The sequence below is a fragment of the Corapipo altera genome, unplaced genomic scaffold (genome assembly GCF_003945725.1).
Source record: "Corapipo altera isolate COAL_440 unplaced genomic scaffold, ASM394572v1 64, whole genome shotgun sequence".
Classification (NCBI taxonomy): Eukaryota; Metazoa; Chordata; class Aves; order Passeriformes; family Pipridae; genus Corapipo; species Corapipo altera.
In genome coordinates, this window is record NW_020884893.1 from 9,876,733 (window position 1) to 9,896,055 (window position 19,323).

Genomic DNA, 19,323 nt, shown 5'->3' on the forward strand with positions numbered 1-19,323 from the left:
GATGGCCGAGCTAGTTCGGAGGGAAAGGAGCAACGACCTGGTGAGAGTGGCAGAGACTCCCCGGAGACCTGTGGAGCACAACCCCCGGAGCGACCCGTGGACGAAGCAACCCCCGTGGAACGCGACCACATCGCCCCCCCCACCCCCAGCCCTGAGAGGAGGGAGGCGGGCCCGGCCTACGCCCCCCCCACCCCGCCCCGCATCCTCCTCCTCCTCCTCCTCACACGCCCCCCTGCCCCTGAGGGCACCCCGCCGCCCAGGGGAGGGTGCGGCCGTGCCGCCGCCCCTCGCCGCGGTGCCGCCCCCCTCTCTCGCCCACCCCCTCCCCGCGCTCACCCCGTTCCCCCGGGCCCCGCCAAGCGCGGCTCCGGCCCCGGCCCCGGCGGCGCCATTGCGCGGGGCCTTCTGGGAGTGACGTCACGCCTCGGTGGTGGCCGCCAGAGCGCCGCGCCCGCGGGGCACGACGGGATGGTGGCGCCGGGAATTGGCGGCCGCCGACGAGGGGGAGCTGCGATGGCGGCGCCGCCGCTGCCGGGGCTGCTCGTTCTTATCCTGCTGCTCCTCCCGGAGACGGCGGCGGGGAGCGGCGCGACGCCCGCCTGGGACCCGGCCGGTTACCTGCTCTACTGCCCCTGCATGGGTGAGGGTCTCCCGCTTCATCCCCGCGGCGCGGTGCCCGAGGTGTCTCCCCTGTGCATCCCCACGGTGCCTCACCCGGTGCATCCCCCGGGGTTCCTTCCCCGGCGCATCCCGCGCTGCATCCCTCGGTGCGTTCCCTGGTTCATCCCCCGGTGCGGTCCCCGGTCCCCATTCCCCGGTTGCATCTCCCCGGTGCTCCATCCCCCGCTCCATCCCCGCTCTCGTCCCTCCCGCAGGTCGCTTCGGGAACCAGGCCGAGCACTTTTTGGGAGCCCTGGCCTTCGCCCGCGGCCTCAACCGGACCCTGGCCGTGCCGCCCTGGATCGAGTACCGGCACCACCGCCCGCCCTACACCAACGTGAGCCCCCGGCGGGCGCAGGGAGGGAGCGGGGGGGCGGAGGGCAGAGCCGGGACCTCTCCCGGGGATAAGATGTGAGCTCCGGGGCATTAGGGGAGGGACTCCCGGGGACGAGCTGCGGCCTCCAGGGAAGGCTCGGCGGCTCCCCGAGCCCCCGGTTCACGGGCTCTGTCCTCCCCCGCAGCTGCACGTCCCCTACTCGGAGCACTTCAGGCTGGAGCCGCTCCAGCGGTACCACCGCGTCCTCAGCCTGGAGCAGTTCATGGAGCACCTGGCCCCCCTGCACTGGCCGCCCGGACGGCGGGTGGCTTATTGCTTCGAGGCGGCGGCGCAGAGGAGCGCGGACAAAAGCACTTGTCCCATGAAGGTGAGTTATTGCTCGGCCCCGCGGGCGAGGCTTATCTCCGCTGCGGTTCCAAAGGAAAGGATTGACTCATTCAGGTCGCCGTTGATTTGCAAATTTGGGAGTTACCCACCGCAAATGGGTCTTTGTGGCGTTCCTTTCACCGCTTTTGGAGAGGCATGCTTTTCTTTTCATCCTTCATCCTTTTCTTTGTCTCCCAGTGTCTGGGGATTGGGAAGACGGTCTGTGCAAGTAGATTTTATCACTTCAGACTTGACTGTGACTGCTCTCTGTTTACCAGCTGTGGTAGAGTTTTCCAGCCAGTGTTAAAGCAACCTCTCTTAACTACAAGGCTGTAGTGTCCTTCTTTAAGACAGCCTTTGCAATAGTTCTCAGGTAATTTTCCTTTCTGTGGCCCTGACCTGTGACAGACAGGCTGTTGTATTCTGGCTGCATTCCTCCCAGAACAGAAAAACTCCAGCTTTGCACTCCAAGATCTTGCTAGATCTGCCTTGCAGGCTCTGTGAATGCAAACAAACACTTTTCTTTCCTTTGCAGGATGGAAACCCATTTGGTCCATTTTGGGATCAGTTCCAAGTGGATTTTGATAAGTCTGAGCTCTTCAAGGGAATTTCCTTCAGTCCTGCTTACAAGGACCATTGGATCCAAAGGTAGCAAGAAGATGGAAAAGTGCTGATAGGCCACTGTGGGCATTTAGAGTCACTCATGAAAACAGTCACGACTGTGTATTGTGAATTTACATTTTGGAGGAAAGACTGAAGTGCTTAGTTAACAATGTAATTAAAAATCTTAATGTTTTTTCCATTAAATATTTGCTGAGCATTTCCTGTGGGCACTATTAGGTGTGATTGCACCAAATCAGATTGATTTCTGAGCCAGTAATATTTAATTACAGTGTTTATTCATTATTATTCATATGTAATTAATCTTCAAAACTAATTTGGTTCTCATTTGCTGATCATCATTTTGCTGGTTACTTTCTGTTGTCAGAGATATCAGTGACTTTAGTGGTTATCAGTAAGTTTGGGTGAAAGAATTGCTGTAATCTGGGAGGAAAATATGACCTCCCATTTCTTGGTAGCTCATCAGTGAGTCAATGAGGTTCTTAACTTTTTGTCTGTCTGATTAAAAAGTCTGAGGTAAAACACAGCAACCCAAATTTCTTCAATGTCAGTGAGCTTTGTCAGATGGCAAAATGGTTAAAATTAGTCTAAATTTGGAGCAATAGATGGTGCATATTTTGGGATGTTCCTGGGTTCCATTCTAACCTTCACCTCAGTCTTAATGCAGGACAGAGTGTCCAGGATTATGCCGTGTTTCAGACTGCTGGGGTTTGGTTTTCCACAGGTTTCCACCCTCTGAGCACCCTGTCCTTGCCTTACCTGGAGCTCCAGCCCAGTTCCCTGTCTTGGAGGAGCACCGACCCCTCCAGAAGTACATGGAGTGGTCTGATGGAATGGTGAAGAAGGGAGAAGCCTATATCCAGTCTCTGCTGGTCCGGCCCTACGTTGGGATTCACCTGAGGATCGGCTCGGACTGGGTACGGCTCCAACATGGGCTGGTGGCTGCTGGGGTGGGGACAAAGCTGACCAGAAGGGAGCTGTGCTGGGACAGCCACCTGATCCCTGCTGGCATTCAGGAGCTCCCTGTGTGTTGGCAGTGCCGTTGGGATTCTTTCATACAGGCAGAGGTTGGGAACGTGGTGGTATTTTCTCACATTTGCCATTTAAACATGGTACTTTGAACCTGAAAGGAGGTTGTTGTGAGATGGGGTTCAGCCTCTTCTCTCAGTGACGGGAAAAGGGGAAATAGGCTCAAGTTGCCCCAGAGGAGGTTCAGGTTGGATATCAGGGGAAAATCCTTTACTGAAAGAGTGGTTAAGCACTGGCATGGGCTGCCCAGGGCACTGATGGAGTGACCATCCCTGGAAGTGCCCAAAAAACCAAGAAGGCGTGGCACTTTGCAATATGGTTTAGTGGGCGTGGGGGTATTTCATTCAAAGTTTGGACTCGATGATCTTGGAGGCCTTCTCCAACCTTAATAATTCTATGATTCTCTTTTCCTCTTCCAATAGAAAAACGCCTGCAACATGTTGAAGGACGGGACGGCCGGGCCTCACTTCATGGCTTCACCCCAATGCGTGGGCTACGACCGGAGTGCTGCGGTGCCTCTCACCATGGACATGTGCCTGCCAGACCTCAGGGAGATCAAGCGTGCTCTCAAGGTCTGGGTGACGAAGATTGAAGCTAAATCCATTTATATCGCTACTGATTCCGAGCCCTACACAACGGAAATACAGCAGTTCTTCCAAGGAAAGGTGGGTCTTCCAGGAATCCATTCTGGCAGGACTGCTTTGGCAAAAATCTCCCTGGGATTCTGGCCCGTGGCTGCTGCGTGTAATAGGTTATGCACAGCCAAACATTGCCATCTCAAAGTGAATTTGACTCATAGCAATAAAAATTATCATGTAAAACTCTTTGTTTCCCGGAGGTCGAAGAGCATTATTTGGCATGGTAGTAAATATCTCCTTGAAAAGGGCTTAAATTAAATAAACCTAAGTGATTTTCAAAAATGTTCTGACACTGATCTAATCATAAATGAGTTATAGGGCAGTGTAAGACAAACCCCCCTCTTTCTGTTGTGTATTCCCATTTCTAATACAATCTGTTACGCCAAGACATTGGATTGTAACAGTAGCTGACTGGATTTATCTGCTTCCCTCATTTCTCTGCAGCTCAAGGTTGTCAGCTTGCAGCCAGAAGTGCCTCAGGTTGATCTGTACATCCTTGGCCAGTCCGATCACTTCATCGGGAACTGCGTCTCTTCCTTCACCGCCTTTGTGAAAAGAGAGCGCGACATCCACGGGAAACCCTCCTCGTTTTTTGGCATGGACCACCCCCCCAGGCTACGGGATGAGTTCTGAGCAAAGGAGGAACAGGCTCTGTGGTTCTCAGGGCTGTGAGCTCAGCCCTTGGTGCTGCAGGTTCCCCCGTGTGCAGTCACTGCCGGGCTGCCCACACCTGCTCCCGCCCTCTGACGCTCCTCACGGTCGTTTCTAGACTGTTCTTTCTGACATCTCCTGTATTTCCAACGTGAGGTCAGATAGAAGTTTTAAATCCTATAGTTTATAGGGAACTGTAAACTACATATAGTTTTTTAAGATGTAGTTTTTTATAGCTCTCCATTCTCACTCTTTGGGGCTCACCAGCGATCATGATGAAGCAGCTGCTCAGATTTCCTCTTCATTTTTTTAATGTTAAATCTTAATTCTTACCTGGAGATATTTTGAAGCTTCTTGCTCAAAACTGACCATAATTGGTTCTTTTAATTGCAAAAGTATTGTCAGGCATATCAGGATCCCTGGAAAGGGTGTGCAAGGTGAAGCTCAGAACTGAAAAAGAGGGCAGCTGTTGCCTTACCAGACATGTGTCGCTTTAGTGCCTCAGTGTCCATTTCCCTGTCCAAAGAGATTCCATTCCCAGTGCTGGGGGGCCCTGGATCCCTTCAGCAGTGCTGGAGGAGCACAGTGGGGCACAGTGGCAGCTGCCTGTTCAGCCTCTACGTCGACATGAGGGAAGGCACGTGCAGGGTCACAGGAGATCTGTCACACCCAGGCCAGAGGTGGAGATTTAGGGCTTGTAGCTTTGTAGCTGTTGATGTCGGTGAGGTCTGTAGGAGGAGCAAAACTTTGAGCCAGGATTATTAAAGTAGCTGTAGTTGGGTTGGGTATGTCGTGTTTGGGTCTATGGTAGTGGTTTCTGTTTGGTTTTGTACTTTATAAAATAACCCCTCTGAGAGCATCACCCTTGTCTGGGGGGCAGTTCCCAGGGGAGATAACTCTGGAAAGTTACTGTTCATTGATGGGGAAGCAGCAGCCCAGACCTCTCCGTTTGGCCCAGTACAGTTTGGTGCTGGTAACACTGACAATCCCAACATGGTGAGACTCAACTTGACCGATGCCTTTTGGTGCTTCTGTGACTTCATTTTTTGGTCCAAAGACTGAATACAGAACTGTTCCTTTTTTAAAGATGCCGCTTGTGTGAGTCTGTGGTACTAGAGCTGCTGCCTTCAGTGCCCTGCTGTGGCCCAGACAGCGCTGTTACGGGGTTTTAACTCTACATATCTTTTTTTATGGTGGTCTTTTCCTCCTTGGAGTCACTCTTGAGCATTAAGGAGTTTGAAGGCTGAAGGAAGGGAGCAAAAAAGGGCTAACTGAGACGATCCCCCAGGTGTTAGGGTGGCAAAGACTCATCTCTTATTTCCTCAGGGCTGGGTTCAAAAATCATGGGATTTGGGGGAAAATCATTGGGTTTGGGGCCTCTGGGAGCCGGGCTTCTGGAAACCTTGCTCCTCCTTGGTGTTTCATACAGTTTACTGATCTTGAGTGATGCCCTCAGGGCTGCCATGCCTTGCTGCAGAGCAAGGGGAGCCTTTCCCTGCGCTGTTGGGAAGACGGAAGTATTAAAACGTTAGGGGTGGGGTATTTTTAGAAAATAATTTAAAAAAAGAAAAAAAAAAAAAGGTATTTTTTGTACTAATAAAAACTTGATTTTGTATTCACTGGTAGTGCCCCGACATTCCTTCCTCCATCACGGGAGTCTGTGGTACCAGGGCTGTGGAGGCAGCGCGCTGGAGGCACTGCTGCGGTCCAGACAGCGCTGTTACGGGCGAGGAGGCTCCACTCCAAACACCTTCTATTTGCGGCGGTCTTTTCCTCCTCGGAAACATCCCTCGGAAACATCCCTGAGCGCTGAAGGAGTTTGGAGGCTCCTGCGGGACGCGCCGGGTCGGGGGCAAGCCCCGGCGCTTTGGGGGTTGTTGGAATTGCCCGCGGCGCGGGGAGGAGGGGGGGGTCAGCGGCCCCTTTGTCCCGGTTCCCGGCGGGAGCGGGGCGGGCGCGGCCGTTGCCAGGGAAGCGCGTCACGGGCGGGCGGGGCGGCCGCGCCGCTTCCGGGCCCGCGGCCGGGCGGCTCCATGGTGACGGCGCAGGTGAGTCCGGCCCGGCCCCGCGCCGCGCCCCGAGCGCCCGCCACCCCCCGGCCCGGCCCGTGGGGGCACAACCCGGGCCCTTTGGGCCGCCCCCCGCCGCCGCGGCCCGGGCGGCGAGCGAGAGAGGCGGCGGGACTCGCCCGCGGCCGGGCTGAGGTGGCGATGCCGCGGGCGGGTGGCCGCGTTCGGGTGGGTGCCCCCCGCGCTGGCGGTGCTTCCCTCCCGCGGTTCTTTTCCTCCTTGCGCGCTGTCCCCGTCCCCCGGGCGCCCTCGGGTCCCCTTTTCCCTGCAGCGCCCTGTGTCGCAGCCGCGAGGGCGGCGGGTGATGCTCGGGTGGATCCGCCACGGTCCCGGCTCCCCGGGGGAGGGGACACCCGTGGGGTGACAGCGGTGACAGAGGTGACCAGAGGTGACCACAGGTGCTGGGTGTAGCCGGGACATACCGCGGCAGTACCGGGGTCCTGCCCGTGGCAGTCCCGCCCGGCCTGCGGAGGGTTCGGTGGGGAGGCGAGAGGAGAAACAGCAGCACAAGGGAGGGTTTGGGTTGGGAGGGTCCATAACCAGGGAGTTGTGAACCCACAAGTATCTGAAAGATTTAAACGGCGAGGAGCAATGGGACGTTTTGAGCTGTATATCTGGGGATGTGCGGAGATGCAAGGGAAGGGTTTGGGCAGCTCCAGAGAAATCTTTCTGGGATGTTTAAGCTCAAGGTAGGAAGTGGAGAGAAGTCAGGACTTGTCAGGGCAGATGGCTGGGGACAGTGTGCCTGAGGCACAGCCAGCCAAGCCAGCACCTCCCAATGCTGGAAGTTTCTGAGGAGAAGTGGTTACCCCAGCTTGCATTCAGGTTGTGACGTTGCTTATATTTTTTTTTCATGCACAACCTTGTGTTTATGGAATAAAAATGCTTCCATTTCTGCCCACCCTCCCCTCTTGGGCACCTGGGGCACATCTTCAAGTGCATCCACCTCAAGCTTGACCTTGACATAGGGACCTGCCCCAGGTCACTTTAGGCTGAACTAATTTAATGAAGGAATTCCCCTCTTTGATGGAGAAGAGCGGATGGCACGGCAGCATTCCCAGCTTTCTGGCCATTCCTGTCCAGCTCAAACATTGCCCTGGAGTTTCTGGGGAATACAAACACTGCCAACTAATTGGTTTTACTGTCCAGTTACACACTTGGGTAAGTCTGAGAAGAACCATAATTTGTTATGCTTCCAGTAAACTTCACTGCGGTAGCTAAAATAATTGGAGATGATTCGTGATAGGTTGTTATGAAAATAGCCCAAATCAGGGGTGAAATCAGTTGTTTGTGACTATAAAAAGAGACTTGCAAATGAAATGTGGAAAGGTGTTAAAAGCTGCTCGAGCTCATGTTAAGGAGATACGCCCAGAAGAGCAACAAATGTGCAACATAATTTTTGTTCAGTGTATACCTCTGGCAAGACTAACTTCATTCTGATCATGTAATATTTATCACAGTTGCTTACAAAAGTGGCACTTCTCATCAGAGTAGTATTTTGGATATTCATTATATAAAATAAATCTGTGTTCTGCTTTTCAGAATTGGTGCCTAATTTGAGTATTTACCAGTGTGAACGTGCAGATTCGTCACACGGCGGTTGTCATGTGACCTTGTCCAAAAAAAAATTGTCTCTTGTGAACTTGAATTACAGGAATATCCTTGGTAGCTGTGGCAGGAGAAGTGCTTGTTGATGTATACAAATCCTCAGGATGAGAGGAGGGAGAGTTGCTTTTTGTGATTCTGCCAAGATTTGTCCTCGTTTAACATATTCTTTCTGGGCTGGTGCTCTAGAATTCGTGTTTGCTGTGGGTGGGAGAGGAAGGTCACCTTTATCTGGAGCTGTCACTTAGGAGGGAAATGGTTTTATTCAGTAGCTACCCAAGATTCCTGCAGCAGTGTGAATTCACTGTGCAGGGTGTAAAGTGAATTCTGGATGAGTGTTCAGTTTGGTCAGTTCAATGCATGTTCCTCATCCCCCTGTCAGCTACTGTGTCCTTCTCTGGGAAGACCAAGGAGCAAGGAATTTCCTCCCACAAACTGAAGGAAATTCCCAAGGCTGTATTGAGGTTTATTAAACATGGTTTTAGCCATATTTATTTGTTATTCCTGTGTTACTCTTTGCCAGACTGGATATTGGGCGAGAATCGTTGTGGTTCTTTTCTCATCCTCTGGTTCTGAAGTTCTCGGTCGCTTTGTTTGAGGAGCTCTCCTGAGATGTGCAATTATCAAGTAAAAAACAGTTGGACAAAATCCATGTTTCCTGCAGATCCAGATGGGAAGGGAACAGCGAGCACATCCCGAGGAGGCCACACCTGAACGTGTGCCAGCTCTACCTGGGGTTCCCAGTGTGTGTTGGTTTTACACTTAGTTCCAGTTGACAGAAGGACCTCAGAGCTCTTCTTGAAAGATGTTTTGGAAATAAAAAGGCTTATTAGAAACCACGGGGCATTCCCCAAGCTGTGCCATTGAGATCTGCCTTCTGAGGCTTTAGCAGTGACTGCTTTAGCAGGAACACAGGCTTTTTGTTCCATTTTCAAAGGCAGCTCATCGTGCTGGTGACTGGGGGATGCACCAAGTGTGTCCTTTCTCTCTGCCCAGAGTTATGATCTTTGAACTGGGTTTATGCAACGTAAATTTAGGTTGATGCTGAATCCTGTAAACCTGATGCAGTTGGAACACCAGAGCAGGAGCGTGGAGTGATGTCATAGGTCAGTGTGCTTGGGCAGGGCTGGCTTTTGTGGAGAATCCTGGCAGAAGTATAATGCCAAAAGAAAAAATAATAGCGGAATTGTGTGCCAGAGAGAGCAAGGCTGTACTAGATTTTCAAAACAGGAGATTTAAAACAAAAGGCCAGACTGCAAAGAAAATAAATGGCAAAGTATTCTCTTTATAAATAGTTTAAATGGCATTATGATTATTTTTAAGGGTCAAGAAAGAGATCTTTACCAGCTGTAAAAATGTGATTTGATGACCATTTTTTTGCAGCAGAGCTTGTAAAAGTGATACCATTTGATGCACAAGCTTTGGTAAAATAATACTGTTTCAGTTCAGGCCTTTACAGAGTTTTCATGTTGCCCATTATCTTAATTCTCCAAAATCCCTTGCAACTTAATGAATGCAAAATGCTGCTCGAGTAGATGAGTCGAGTCTTCGGCTTTGTGCATAAAACTGCCTCCAGACATTCCTGCTTTGTTTTTGTTTCAGGTTTCTAGCACGGGATCATCCACCCACCGGATCACACCAGCCACAGAGCCGCCGTCATGTCCAAGCCAAAGAGCTCCGAGTCCGTGCGGGTGGTGGTTCGCTGCCGGCCCATGAACAGCAAGGAGAAAACTGCTTCCTACGAAAAGGTTGTTAATGTGGATGTCAAGTTAGGGCAGGTCTCAGTGAAGAATCCACGGGGAGCATCTCATGAACTGCCTAAAACTTTCACCTTTGATGCCGTGTATGACTGGAATTCCAAACAGGTCGAACTCTACGATGAGACCTTCAGACCTCTTGTGGACTCTGTTCTGCAAGGGTTTAATGGGACAATTTTTGCCTATGGGCAGACTGGGACAGGGAAAACGTATACGATGGAAGGGGTGCGTGGTGATCCCGAAAAGAGAGGGGTCATCCCCAATTCATTCGATCACATCTTCACCCACATCTCTAGATCTCAAAATCAGCAATACTTAGTTAGAGCGTCTTATTTGGAAATATACCAAGAAGAAATCAGAGACTTGTTATCAAAGGATCAGTCCAAGCGGCTGGAGTTGAAGGAGAGACCAGACACAGGGGTGTTTGTTAAGGATTTGACCACCGTTGTTACGAAAAGCGTCAAAGAGATCGAGCACATCATGAACTTGGGAAACCAGAACCGCTCCGTTGGTGCCACCAACATGAACGAGCACAGCTCTCGATCTCATGCCATTTTCCAGATCACCATTGAATGCAGTGAGCTGGGACTGGATGGAGAGAATCACATCCGTGTCGGGAAGCTCAACCTGGTCGACCTCGCAGGCAGCGAGCGGCAAGCCAAGACTGGGGCACAGGGGGAAAGGTTAAAGGAAGCTACTAAAATCAACCTCTCTCTCTCAGCTTTGGGCAACGTCATCTCTGCCCTGGTAGATGGGAAAAGCACACACATTCCATACCGGGACTCCAAGCTGACCAGGTTACTCCAGGACTCGTTAGGTGGCAATGCCAAAACTGTGATGGTGGCCAATATAGGCCCTGCCTCCTACAACGTGGAGGAGACGCTGACCACACTGAGATATGCCAACCGTGCCAAAAACATCAAGAACAAGCCACAGGTCAATGAGGATCCTAAGGAGGCTCTGCTACGAGAATTCCAGGAGGAGATTGCTCGACTCAAGGCACAGCTGGAAAAACGGTCTATTGGCAAAAGAAAGAGGAGGGAAAGGAGGAGAGATGGTGGGGAAGAGGAGGAGGACACTGAAGAGGGTGAGGATGAAGGAGATGACAAAGATGACTACTGGAGGGAGCAACAAGAAAAGCTGGAGATTGAGAAGAAAGCTATAGTTGAGGATCACAGCTTGGTAGCAGAAGAAAAGATGAGGCTGCTGAAAGAGAAGGAGAAGAAAATGGAGGATCTGAAGCGAGAGAAGGAAGCGACAGAAATGCTGAGTGCTAAAATCAAGGTAGAATTCTTCCTTGTGGTGCTCTTTGAAAGCAATTTCTCTAGGCTTTGGGGAGAATGGAGGGTTTCCCAATTTGGAAATATATTTCACAAAAAGTTTCCAGGATAGTCATTTTGTGTTTAGATTTGAAGATTTTAAAATAAGCTATTTCTAGCCAGAAGTTGAAATTTCCACCATTAATTTCATGTTTTAATATTCATGAGTTGTTTCATTGTTCTTATGTCTTAAGAAACTGGCACAACAGAATGTGATGATGCATCTTTTCACAAGCTGTGGCACAAAACATGCCTCATTGTGTGACAGATCATTAAAAAGTTCTTTACAGGGGAGTACACGTTTTGGTTCTCCATCTTTGCCACACATTGCAGCAGTGCCTAATTCTAAGCAAGTTACTGTTTCCTTAATCCCAGAGTTTTATAGGAATTTTAAGAAATAGCAATTCTTGTAGCAGCTGCCTTGAAAGAGAAGGTTAAATAAGGGAGCTGCCCTGAAGAAGTTGTATCCATAGAAAAGAAAGTTACATTCTGTGGTCACTGAGAGAAACTTTTGACCTTGGTTTTTCCTTTCAGACAATGGAAAGCAAGCTCCTGGTGGGAGGGAAAAATATTGTGGATCACACAAATGAACAGCAGAAAATCCTGGAACAGAAACGACAGGAAATTGCAGAACAGGTACAAGGAAGGAGATTTGTTATTTTGTATAAAAATCCTTGCTGTGGAACCTTTATAAAACATTGTATCAGGGGAAGCTATCAGAAAATTTTCCCAGGGTTAACCCTAAAATTGGTTTAATGGCAATCATTTATCTGAAAAGAAGGGGGAAGGGCTTGTGTCCTATTTGTCATTGTTTGAAATATGTAAAGAAGGGTTATGACAGTTTTCTTCTAGCTCTTCCCTGTTAAAGACTTATGTCCTATCTTGATTGGAGCTGTCTGTAGGTGAAGAAATAATTGTAAGACCTCCAAGAGTACCAGTTCAGCCATCAGCTCAAAGGAGGGATGTTTACTCTGGGCTAAAACATTTATTTTCTATTTTTTATGCAGTTTCTGTTGGTGATTTTTAAATGCAATGACTAGTATGAATTGATAAAAAGAACATAAAAAAACCCCAGAATCTAAAGATGACATTCCTTTAACTGAAACCTGAGCACTTATTCACACTATCTGACTTAAGTAGCAAAATAAGGACAAAGAAGAGTTGTTAATGCTTCTGGTATTTCTAAGGCAAGAGATAGGAAGAACTGGAAGGCAAAGGAAAAGCCCTGGAAGGCAGGGCAGTAAACCCACCCTGAGTGTTGGTTTCATGTGTGTCAGCTGGAGGTGACAAGGTGATTGTGGTCTTTAATTCCCTATGTCACGTTCTTCAGAAACGTCGGGAGCGAGAAATCCAGCAACAGATGGAAAGTCGGGATGAGGAAACACTAGAGCTGAAGGAGACCTATAGTTCCCTTCAGCAAGAGGTGGACATAAAGACCAAAAAACTCAAAAAGGTAAGAAAAAAATAAATTATTCCTTGTCTAGAGGGCTGGGAACAAAATCAACTCATGTGTGAAAGTGAGAGCAACATTGGCAAGTGATAAATTTTGGCCCTTGTTGTCTGTTCCAGTTATTTTCCAAGCTGCAAGCTGTGAAGGCAGAGATCCACGATCTCCAGGAAGAGCACATCAAGGAGCGCCAGGAACTGGAACAGACCCAGAATGAACTTACCAGGGAACTAAAGCTAAAGTAAGTCCCATCACTTTATTAACTGTAACAGAGAGGGCTTCCCTGGGCAGGGAGTGGAGGTAGTGCCTTCCACATACTTGTGGAACAAGATTTAGACAAAAGGGAACTAAACCATTCCTCCTTTTCCAGGGCTGTGTTACATCATCAGGAGAGGAGCAGTGAGGAAAGTCATCTGCTAACTATGTTTCTTGTGTATTTCTCATTTTTGTGGTTGCATGTAGGCACCTGATTATTGAAAATTTTATTCCCTTGGAAGAAAAGAGTAAGATCATGAACAGATCATTTTTTGATGAAGAGGAAGATCACTGGAAACTGCATCCCATAACCCGTCTGGAGTGAGTGCACTTCTGCTCTTTTCTTGGAATGCAATTACAGGTGATGATAGGAAACCCTCCAGCTGTGTCAAGAACAAGGGATTGAATTTGGGATTTAAAGTGGCCCTCTAGAGTTCACAGGTTCTTGCTGCACAATAAAATAAAACAATTTATTCATCTTAGTAGGTTCAGTAAAATAGAAATGTACAGTTAGGAAAATTCTTGGAAGATTGGGATTTTTCTTCCATATGAGCCCAATAATCATATGTAAAATATATATAACAGTGCATTCACCATTAAAATAGCAGTACATTCCTATCATATTTCTTTCCTGCTCCTGCAAATGCAGCCTGAGTAGTTTCTGCTCTCTTGAAACAGATTTCTGCGTGGAATTTGGAGATGTTGCAGCTCATAAACTTCAAGAGGGGCCTTTGTTTTTGAGGTATAACAGACTGAGTCTCTATTTTTCTCTAGTAACCAGCAAATGATGAAAAGACCAGTATCTGCTGTGGGATACAAAAGGCCCCTGAGCCAACACGCCAGGACATCCATGATGGTTCATGCAGAGGCTCGGTACAGGGTAAGCCCCCTTTTTGCCTTTACCCTCCTGATCAGGTGAATCCCAGAGGATTGTGTGTTCTTCTGTGAGATGTGAAATGTCCTGCATACATTTATAACGTACTTCAGAATAAGTTTCTGGAGGGAAAAGTTACAATTTGTATGAAAACGTGGAGACTTTGATTCTGCTTTTCCTGTCTCAGGCAGAGAACATCGTGTTACTGGAACTGGACGGGCCCAGCCGAACGACGAGGGACTACGAAGGTCCAGCCATCGCTCCCAAAGTTCAGGCAGCTCTAGAAGCAGCTCTGCAGGATGAAGATGAGATTCAGGTGGACGCCTCGACCTTTGAGAGCACTTCAAATAAAAAATCAAAACCCAGGTGAGTCAGGCCTCCGGTGAGCAGACTGGCCCACGGGGAGAGGTGCGAGTACAGCCGCTGTTTGTCAGGATTTCTTGTCAGTGAAGTGAAGCCAAGCTTGGCTGCAAAGCTAAGAGAGAGAAAGGAACATAGAATCATAAAATCATTAAGATGGGAAAAGACTTTCAAGTCCAACCTTTGACCAAATCCCACCCTGTCCACTAAGCCGTATTACAAGCTGCCACATCTATTGTATTTTGAACATTTTCCAGGGATGATGGCTCCACCACTGCCCTGAGCGACCTGTTCCAATGCTTAACCACTCTTTCAGCGAAGAAATTTTTCCTAATATCCAAACTGAACCTCCTCTGGTACAAATTGAGGCAGTTTCCCCTTGTCCTATCACTTGTTACCCTGGAAAAGAGGCCAATCCCCACCCTGCCACAACCTCCTTTCCGGGAGCTGTGTAGGACATGGGACAGAAGAGAAAGCTAAAACTGATTAGAGAATAAATCCAGTAAAAGAATTGGCTTTTTGAAGATTAATTTTGGAAAGTAACAGGTGACATTGTTAGAGCTTTTTTTTTGCTTATGTTTTCATTTTTACTTCTTTAGGCCGAAAACTGGAAGGAAATCGTCGGGATCCTCGTCAGCAGGCTCCCACAGTTCTCAGCTCTACCCACAGTCACGAGGGCTGGTTCCAAAGTAAAACCAGCAGCTCCTCTCCAGGGAGGGAACAGCCTTTGCCTTCTGGGAGCAGAGACAAATAAAAACCTGCAGAGAGAGCTCCCAGCCAGCCTCCAGCCCCTTTCCCTGGAGATGGCCTTGTTGCTGTTTAACTGACTCGGGCCAGTCCAGGGGCACTGAGCCACAGGAAGATCCGTGCTTGCAATTCAGCATTTGGCCTCTGTGGGAAATGGATTTTAGTTAGGAAATCAAAAATGCATGAGGTACGTTAAAGTGTGTTAGGAGCAATGGGAAGCATGGGGATCACCTCACAGCATCACCGTCCTCCTCCTGCACCAGCCCTTCTGCTGCACTGGGCTTTTTGGCTGTTGGGCAATAAGAAGACAGAGTTGAAAGTCATCTCAACAGAACCATCATTCCAGAGCTCCACAGTGAGAACCAAATGAGGCTAAAAAGCAGAGGATCTGTCCGAACTTGACAAGGTGCACAGTTCTTCCTCTTCCGGCTTGAGAGATCTGGGGTTAAGGTGTTGGTCTGAACAGGCAGGATGGCAGCAGCCAGTGTGTCCTCAAAAACACACAGCTGTGCCTCCCTTTAGAGCTGTAGGACAAAAAGGTGTCTTGAAAACAACTCTGTGCTCTCTAGAAAGGAAGCAGTAGAATCTGAAGTCCTTTCCTTGTTTACAGGCATAAGTAAGAGCTCCTCTGTGCTGACCTCCTACAGACCTCACCCCTACCAACAGGAACCACCTTGTCAAGGAACACCTTTGCATGCCAGTGCCAGCTCCACAGCTTTCCTCCTCTCTCTTGCCTCCTGCTTTACCCCTGGCATTTAAAACCAGTGTCCATATGACATCTTTAATGGCATATGGCCATTTTCTCATGTCTCTCACTGTTCATGGGAAATGTAGCATTGCTTCAGAGCTCTTCCTGCCAGGCTCAGGCTCTCCTGTAAGCTGGGCAGAGCACTGGAACATGTAGCTGCCTTTGAGTTCACTCCTGGGAGTATGGTCCCTTCCCTTGGTGTCTAATGAGGTTCAGCATTTGGTGCCTCTTGTGCCTCACCTGTTCCAGAGTTGAGCAGCTTTCCCTCTGCACCTCCCAGCCCATGCAGAGCCTACTGGGAGTAAAAGCAGATCTAACTGAGGCTGGATGATGGAAGCTGGTGTTAATTCCAGGGGTTTTACTTTGAAAGCAGGCGAGGAAGAACTGCTTTTGATGGTCTCCTTGCAAAGCTGCCCTATGACTAAAGCAGCCTCCTGTAATGCCGCAGGCTCGTGTAGCAGGCTAGAGGGAGGTGGAACTCCACACTAAGGACAGAGTAAGGTGTCCCTGTCTAGTGTCCCACAGCTCGTTTGTAAGTTTTAGTTCGCTGTATATTGAGACTTGGGATGTTACTTTTTCTGGTTGCTCTTGGCTGTCATCCTGTGAACGTTTTTACCTGTTCCCCTCACTGACGACTTCCTCCAGACTGACACGTGTGAGTGTGTGAGGACTTGCCTGGTTGTAGAAATGCTCTGATGTGTGGACTCTGCCTTGTGCTTGTTAAGTGTCCATGGAGTGACTTCACCCAGGCTGGAGAACTCCGTTCTGCTGACCCCCTGAGCAGGAGGAACCGAGCGCTCAGCACAGCTCACCTCTGCATCCTGCAGGCACGGTGCCCAGGTGAGCCAGCTGCCCAGGTGGGCCCCTAAACACCAACTTGGCTGCTGCAACCCATGGACTGCTTCCCTGGGCCACAAGGTTAATATATGGATACACATATATGCACATATAAATATATATATATATTAGTTTTGGTGGAGGAAGGAGGAGTTTGCTTATAATTGAGAGAGCAGGCACATGACCAATTTCTTTCAACCTGAACATGGAATCCCGGCATAATCTTCCTTTTTATAAAGCACTGTTTATATCCAGAGAGCCTTTTAATTGGTTTTTGTTGCATAATATAACATCACCTTCTCTGCCCTCTCCTCCCTCTTTCTCCCCAGCACATAATCTTCTGTGCTGGGACATTTTAAAAGATGATTGTATGGAGTAAGTGCTCAGAGAATGGAAATGAAACAAGCGGGGTTTAAAACCCTGAAATAACAGCACAGTATATAACCACGTCTATGTACATACCTGTGTACACATGTTTTATGTGAATAATGCATACACAGACACCTCTGTGTCTGCACATGTGCACACTCTTCCTCAGTTGCTACTATTCCATAGGGAATTCTATATTAAACTCATATGCTGGAAACTGCCCTCGTGGCAGGGCTGGTGCCATGGGACTCTGCAGTGCAAACCTGATTTCATGTTGATGAGCTGGTGATGTGTCAGAAAGGCTCTGCTTTTAACTCTGTAGAAATTCATTAGCAAGGTGAAAGAAACTCAGTAGGGTGGAAAAAAGAATAAATCTGCATATTTAGTCATTGTATGTAAATTGGGGCTGCGGTGGAGATTTGGTCAGTGTGTTCATTGGCAATCTCGGGCCTTTTACAGAAGCTTTTGGATTCTCATTCCGATGGATTTACCCTCACCAGATGCTCAGTGGCACTGACACTAAGTTAAGATACATTGTCTTAAGCTGTACGAAACATACTGAGCTCTGGGTTGAAGCTTTTAAGAAACATTCCTGCCGAGTTTGCCCCTCTCCGGGTGATATCTGAACCATCTGGGCTTCCTGCTGGTTAACTAAAGGCAGGAAATCCAGCCAGACTCCTGGAAGAGGCCCTGGGACAGTGTGCACCGCCACCCTTTCTTCATAGGAATGTTTAACATCCTTGTCTTTGCTCTGATCTGTATAATGAGATCTTTTTTCTTTTAAGAAGTGGCATGGGGCAGGAGCGGGCCCTTGGTGCTGGAGCGAGCGCCGTGTGACACTGATGCATAGGAATTAAAGCACTTTCTGAAATCCTTAAGTCCAGCGCCTTTTTAAAAACATTTGCATGCTGCTTGAATCTTCTCAAACACACATACCTCTGCCAGAGCACCCGGGGCTGCGCCGGTGCCTTATACAGATCAGAGCAGGCCTGTGTTCAGCCAGTTTTAGGTGTTTAACTCTGCCCTCACTGAACAGGCAGCGCTGGAGTTCCAGTGAGACGCCTCTGGACCTGTCCTCTCTCCTGTCTGTGCTGGTTGACGTGCACCAGGCTTTAAACAGTTCAGTGTGATTCCTGGGGGGGGTCTGTTGGTGCTGTGTTCGCTCCACGGAGCCTTTTCCACAAATCGGAAAAGAGAAGCTGCAAAAGCCATAATTAGCTGCGGAGATGGAACTGAAATGAGAACACCGGTCCTGCCTGCTGCACTGTGCAGGAGGGGGTTGACTCTCTGGGGTCCAGGCACTTACTGCCTTCTCCAGCTCCCTTTCTTTTTGAAGAGGCGCCCCAGAATCCCCTCCGTGGGCACAGCTGTCCATGAGAACTCTCAGCTCCTTGGAGATGCACCCACCTCCACCTTCTCTTAGGTGATCTATAGAAAAAAAGAACCTGTCCATAGTTCTGTCCATAGTTTTACAGCTTATATTTATTTGTATCATCTCTTTTGTCTAGGAATGTAAAGTGATCCTAAAATATGACATGTAATAAAGTCAATAAGATTTATTGCATCTATCAAAACGTGGTTTTCATCGCTAATTTGGGGCAGGGCTCAGCAACTCCATGTTTTACAAAGCCTTGTGTTGTTTTTCCCTTTAAAAAAAAAAAGTCTCTGGGTAAACTAAGTGGTTAAATGTGAGCAGAACTGCAGTGAGTTTTGTAATGTGTGTGTATATATATATATATATGTAAATATGAGTAGAAAATGCTAGAAGGTCCAGAAGGGTCTGGAGCCCAAGTCTGGGGACAGCTGAGGGAACTGGGGGTGTTTAGCCTGTAGAAAAGGATGTTAAGGGGTGGCCTTATCACTCTACAGCTCCCTGACAGGAGGGTGTATCCACGTGGGAGTCGGGCTCTGCTCCCAGGTGACCAGCGACAGGAGAACACAGTCTTAAACTGTGCCAGGGGAGGTTTAGGTTGGACATCGGGAAGAATTTCTTCACAGGAAGGGTGCTCAGGCATAGGAATGGGCTGATCAGGGCGGTAGTGGAGTCACCGTCCCTGACGGTGTGTGAGGACAGAGTGGACGTGGCACTCGGTGCCATGGTCTGGTTGATGTGGTGGCGTTCGGTCACAGCTTGGACCCGATGACCTCGGGTCCTTCCCAACCTAACTCATTCTGATCCTGTGATAACCCCGGTGCCAGAACGCGAACAGTCGCGGCTCTCACCCGGGGGGGGGGGCTATCGCAGGGTCTCGCCCCCGGCCCCCCTCCCCAGCCCGGTCCCACCGCCGCCCCCGGCCCGGGCGGTGCCGCCCCCCCACCGCGGCCATGCGGCGGCAGCGGCCTCTCCCGCCATGCCGCGCGGCGCCCGCCGGGACTTGTAGTCCGCGGGCCGCCTCACTCCCACGGCGGGCCCGCCCGCGTGGACTACAACTCCCGGCGGCCCTTGCGGTTTGTTTTCCTTCAAATCATCCCCGGCACCGCCCCCCCGGTCCCCGCCCCTCCACTCCCGCCGTGTCCCGCCGCGGCCACCGTCGCCGGGCCCCGCCGCCCCGCCCCGCTCCCGGCCCTTTGACCCCGTTGTTATGCCGGGCCCGAGTCGCCGCCGCCGCCGCCGCCGCCTCCCGTAGCACCTGG

At 49.7% G+C, this 19,323-nt stretch overlaps 3 protein-coding genes across 5 annotated transcripts in view; 2 read left to right on the plus strand and 1 right to left on the minus strand.

Annotated features, from left to right (window-relative positions):
* Window positions 1-382, minus strand: part of PLAGL2 (PLAG1 like zinc finger 2) — a 7,210-nt gene extending 6,828 nt beyond the window's left edge. Inside the window, exon 1 of the mRNA XM_027646200.1 lies at window positions 337-382. The gene's annotated coding sequence lies outside the window, so the exon portion shown is untranslated. The remainder of the gene's footprint in view (window positions 1-336) is intronic.
* Window positions 383-430: 48 nt separating this feature from the next.
* On the plus strand, window positions 431-5,866 carry POFUT1 (protein O-fucosyltransferase 1). The gene is made up of 7 exons (XM_027646202.1): window positions 431-640; window positions 876-997; window positions 1,182-1,364; window positions 1,899-2,011; window positions 2,709-2,901; window positions 3,436-3,678; window positions 4,096-5,866. Exons 1-7 carry the CDS (start codon window positions 469-471, stop codon window positions 4,282-4,284), a joined length of 1,215 nt encoding a protein of 404 aa, XP_027502003.1. The 5' UTR covers window positions 431-468; the 3' UTR covers window positions 4,285-5,866.
* A 419-nt stretch (window positions 5,867-6,285) lies between these two features.
* On the plus strand, window positions 6,286-16,574 carry KIF3B (kinesin family member 3B). 3 transcript variants are annotated; one of them, XM_027646203.1, is made up of 9 exons: window positions 6,286-6,350; window positions 9,579-11,017; window positions 11,587-11,688; window positions 12,383-12,505; window positions 12,622-12,740; window positions 12,962-13,075; window positions 13,529-13,634; window positions 13,816-13,994; window positions 14,588-16,574. In XM_027646203.1, the coding sequence occupies exons 2-9, from the start codon at window positions 9,635-9,637 to the stop codon at window positions 14,679-14,681; spliced, it is 2,220 nt and encodes a 739-aa protein (XP_027502004.1). In that variant the 5' UTR covers window positions 6,286-6,350; window positions 9,579-9,634; the 3' UTR covers window positions 14,682-16,574. The 3 variants fall into 3 exon arrangements, with proteins under 3 accessions (XP_027502004.1, XP_027502005.1, XP_027502006.1); XM_027646204.1 differs by lacking the exon at window positions 6,286-6,350 and adding an exon at window positions 6,447-6,539 and having other exon boundaries at window positions 14,588-15,137; XM_027646205.1 differs by lacking the exon at window positions 6,286-6,350 and adding an exon at window positions 7,277-7,532 and having other exon boundaries at window positions 14,588-15,137.
* Window positions 16,575-19,323: the final 2,749 nt, after the last annotated feature.

Bases quoted from the DNA above. Each gene is read 5' to 3' on its own strand.
- KIF3B (XM_027646203.1), top strand. From the start codon at position 9,635: ATGTCCAAGCCAAAGAGCTCCGAGTCCGTGCGGGTGGTGGTTCGCTGC. The intron at 12,741-12,961 runs GTAAGTCCCATC...GGTTGCATGTAG, and splicing joins ACCAGGGAACTAAAGCTAAA to GCACCTGATTATTGAAAATT. The intron at 13,635-13,815 runs GTAAGCCCCCTT...TTCCTGTCTCAG, and splicing joins ATGCAGAGGCTCGGTACAGG to GCAGAGAACATCGTGTTACT.
- POFUT1 (XM_027646202.1), top strand. From the start codon at position 469: ATGGTGGCGCCGGGAATTGGCGGCCGCCGACGAGGGGGAGCTGCGATG. The intron at 1,365-1,898 runs GTGAGTTATTGC...TTTCCTTTGCAG, and splicing joins AAAGCACTTGTCCCATGAAG to GATGGAAACCCATTTGGTCC. The intron at 3,679-4,095 runs GTGGGTCTTCCA...ATTTCTCTGCAG, and splicing joins AGCAGTTCTTCCAAGGAAAG to CTCAAGGTTGTCAGCTTGCA.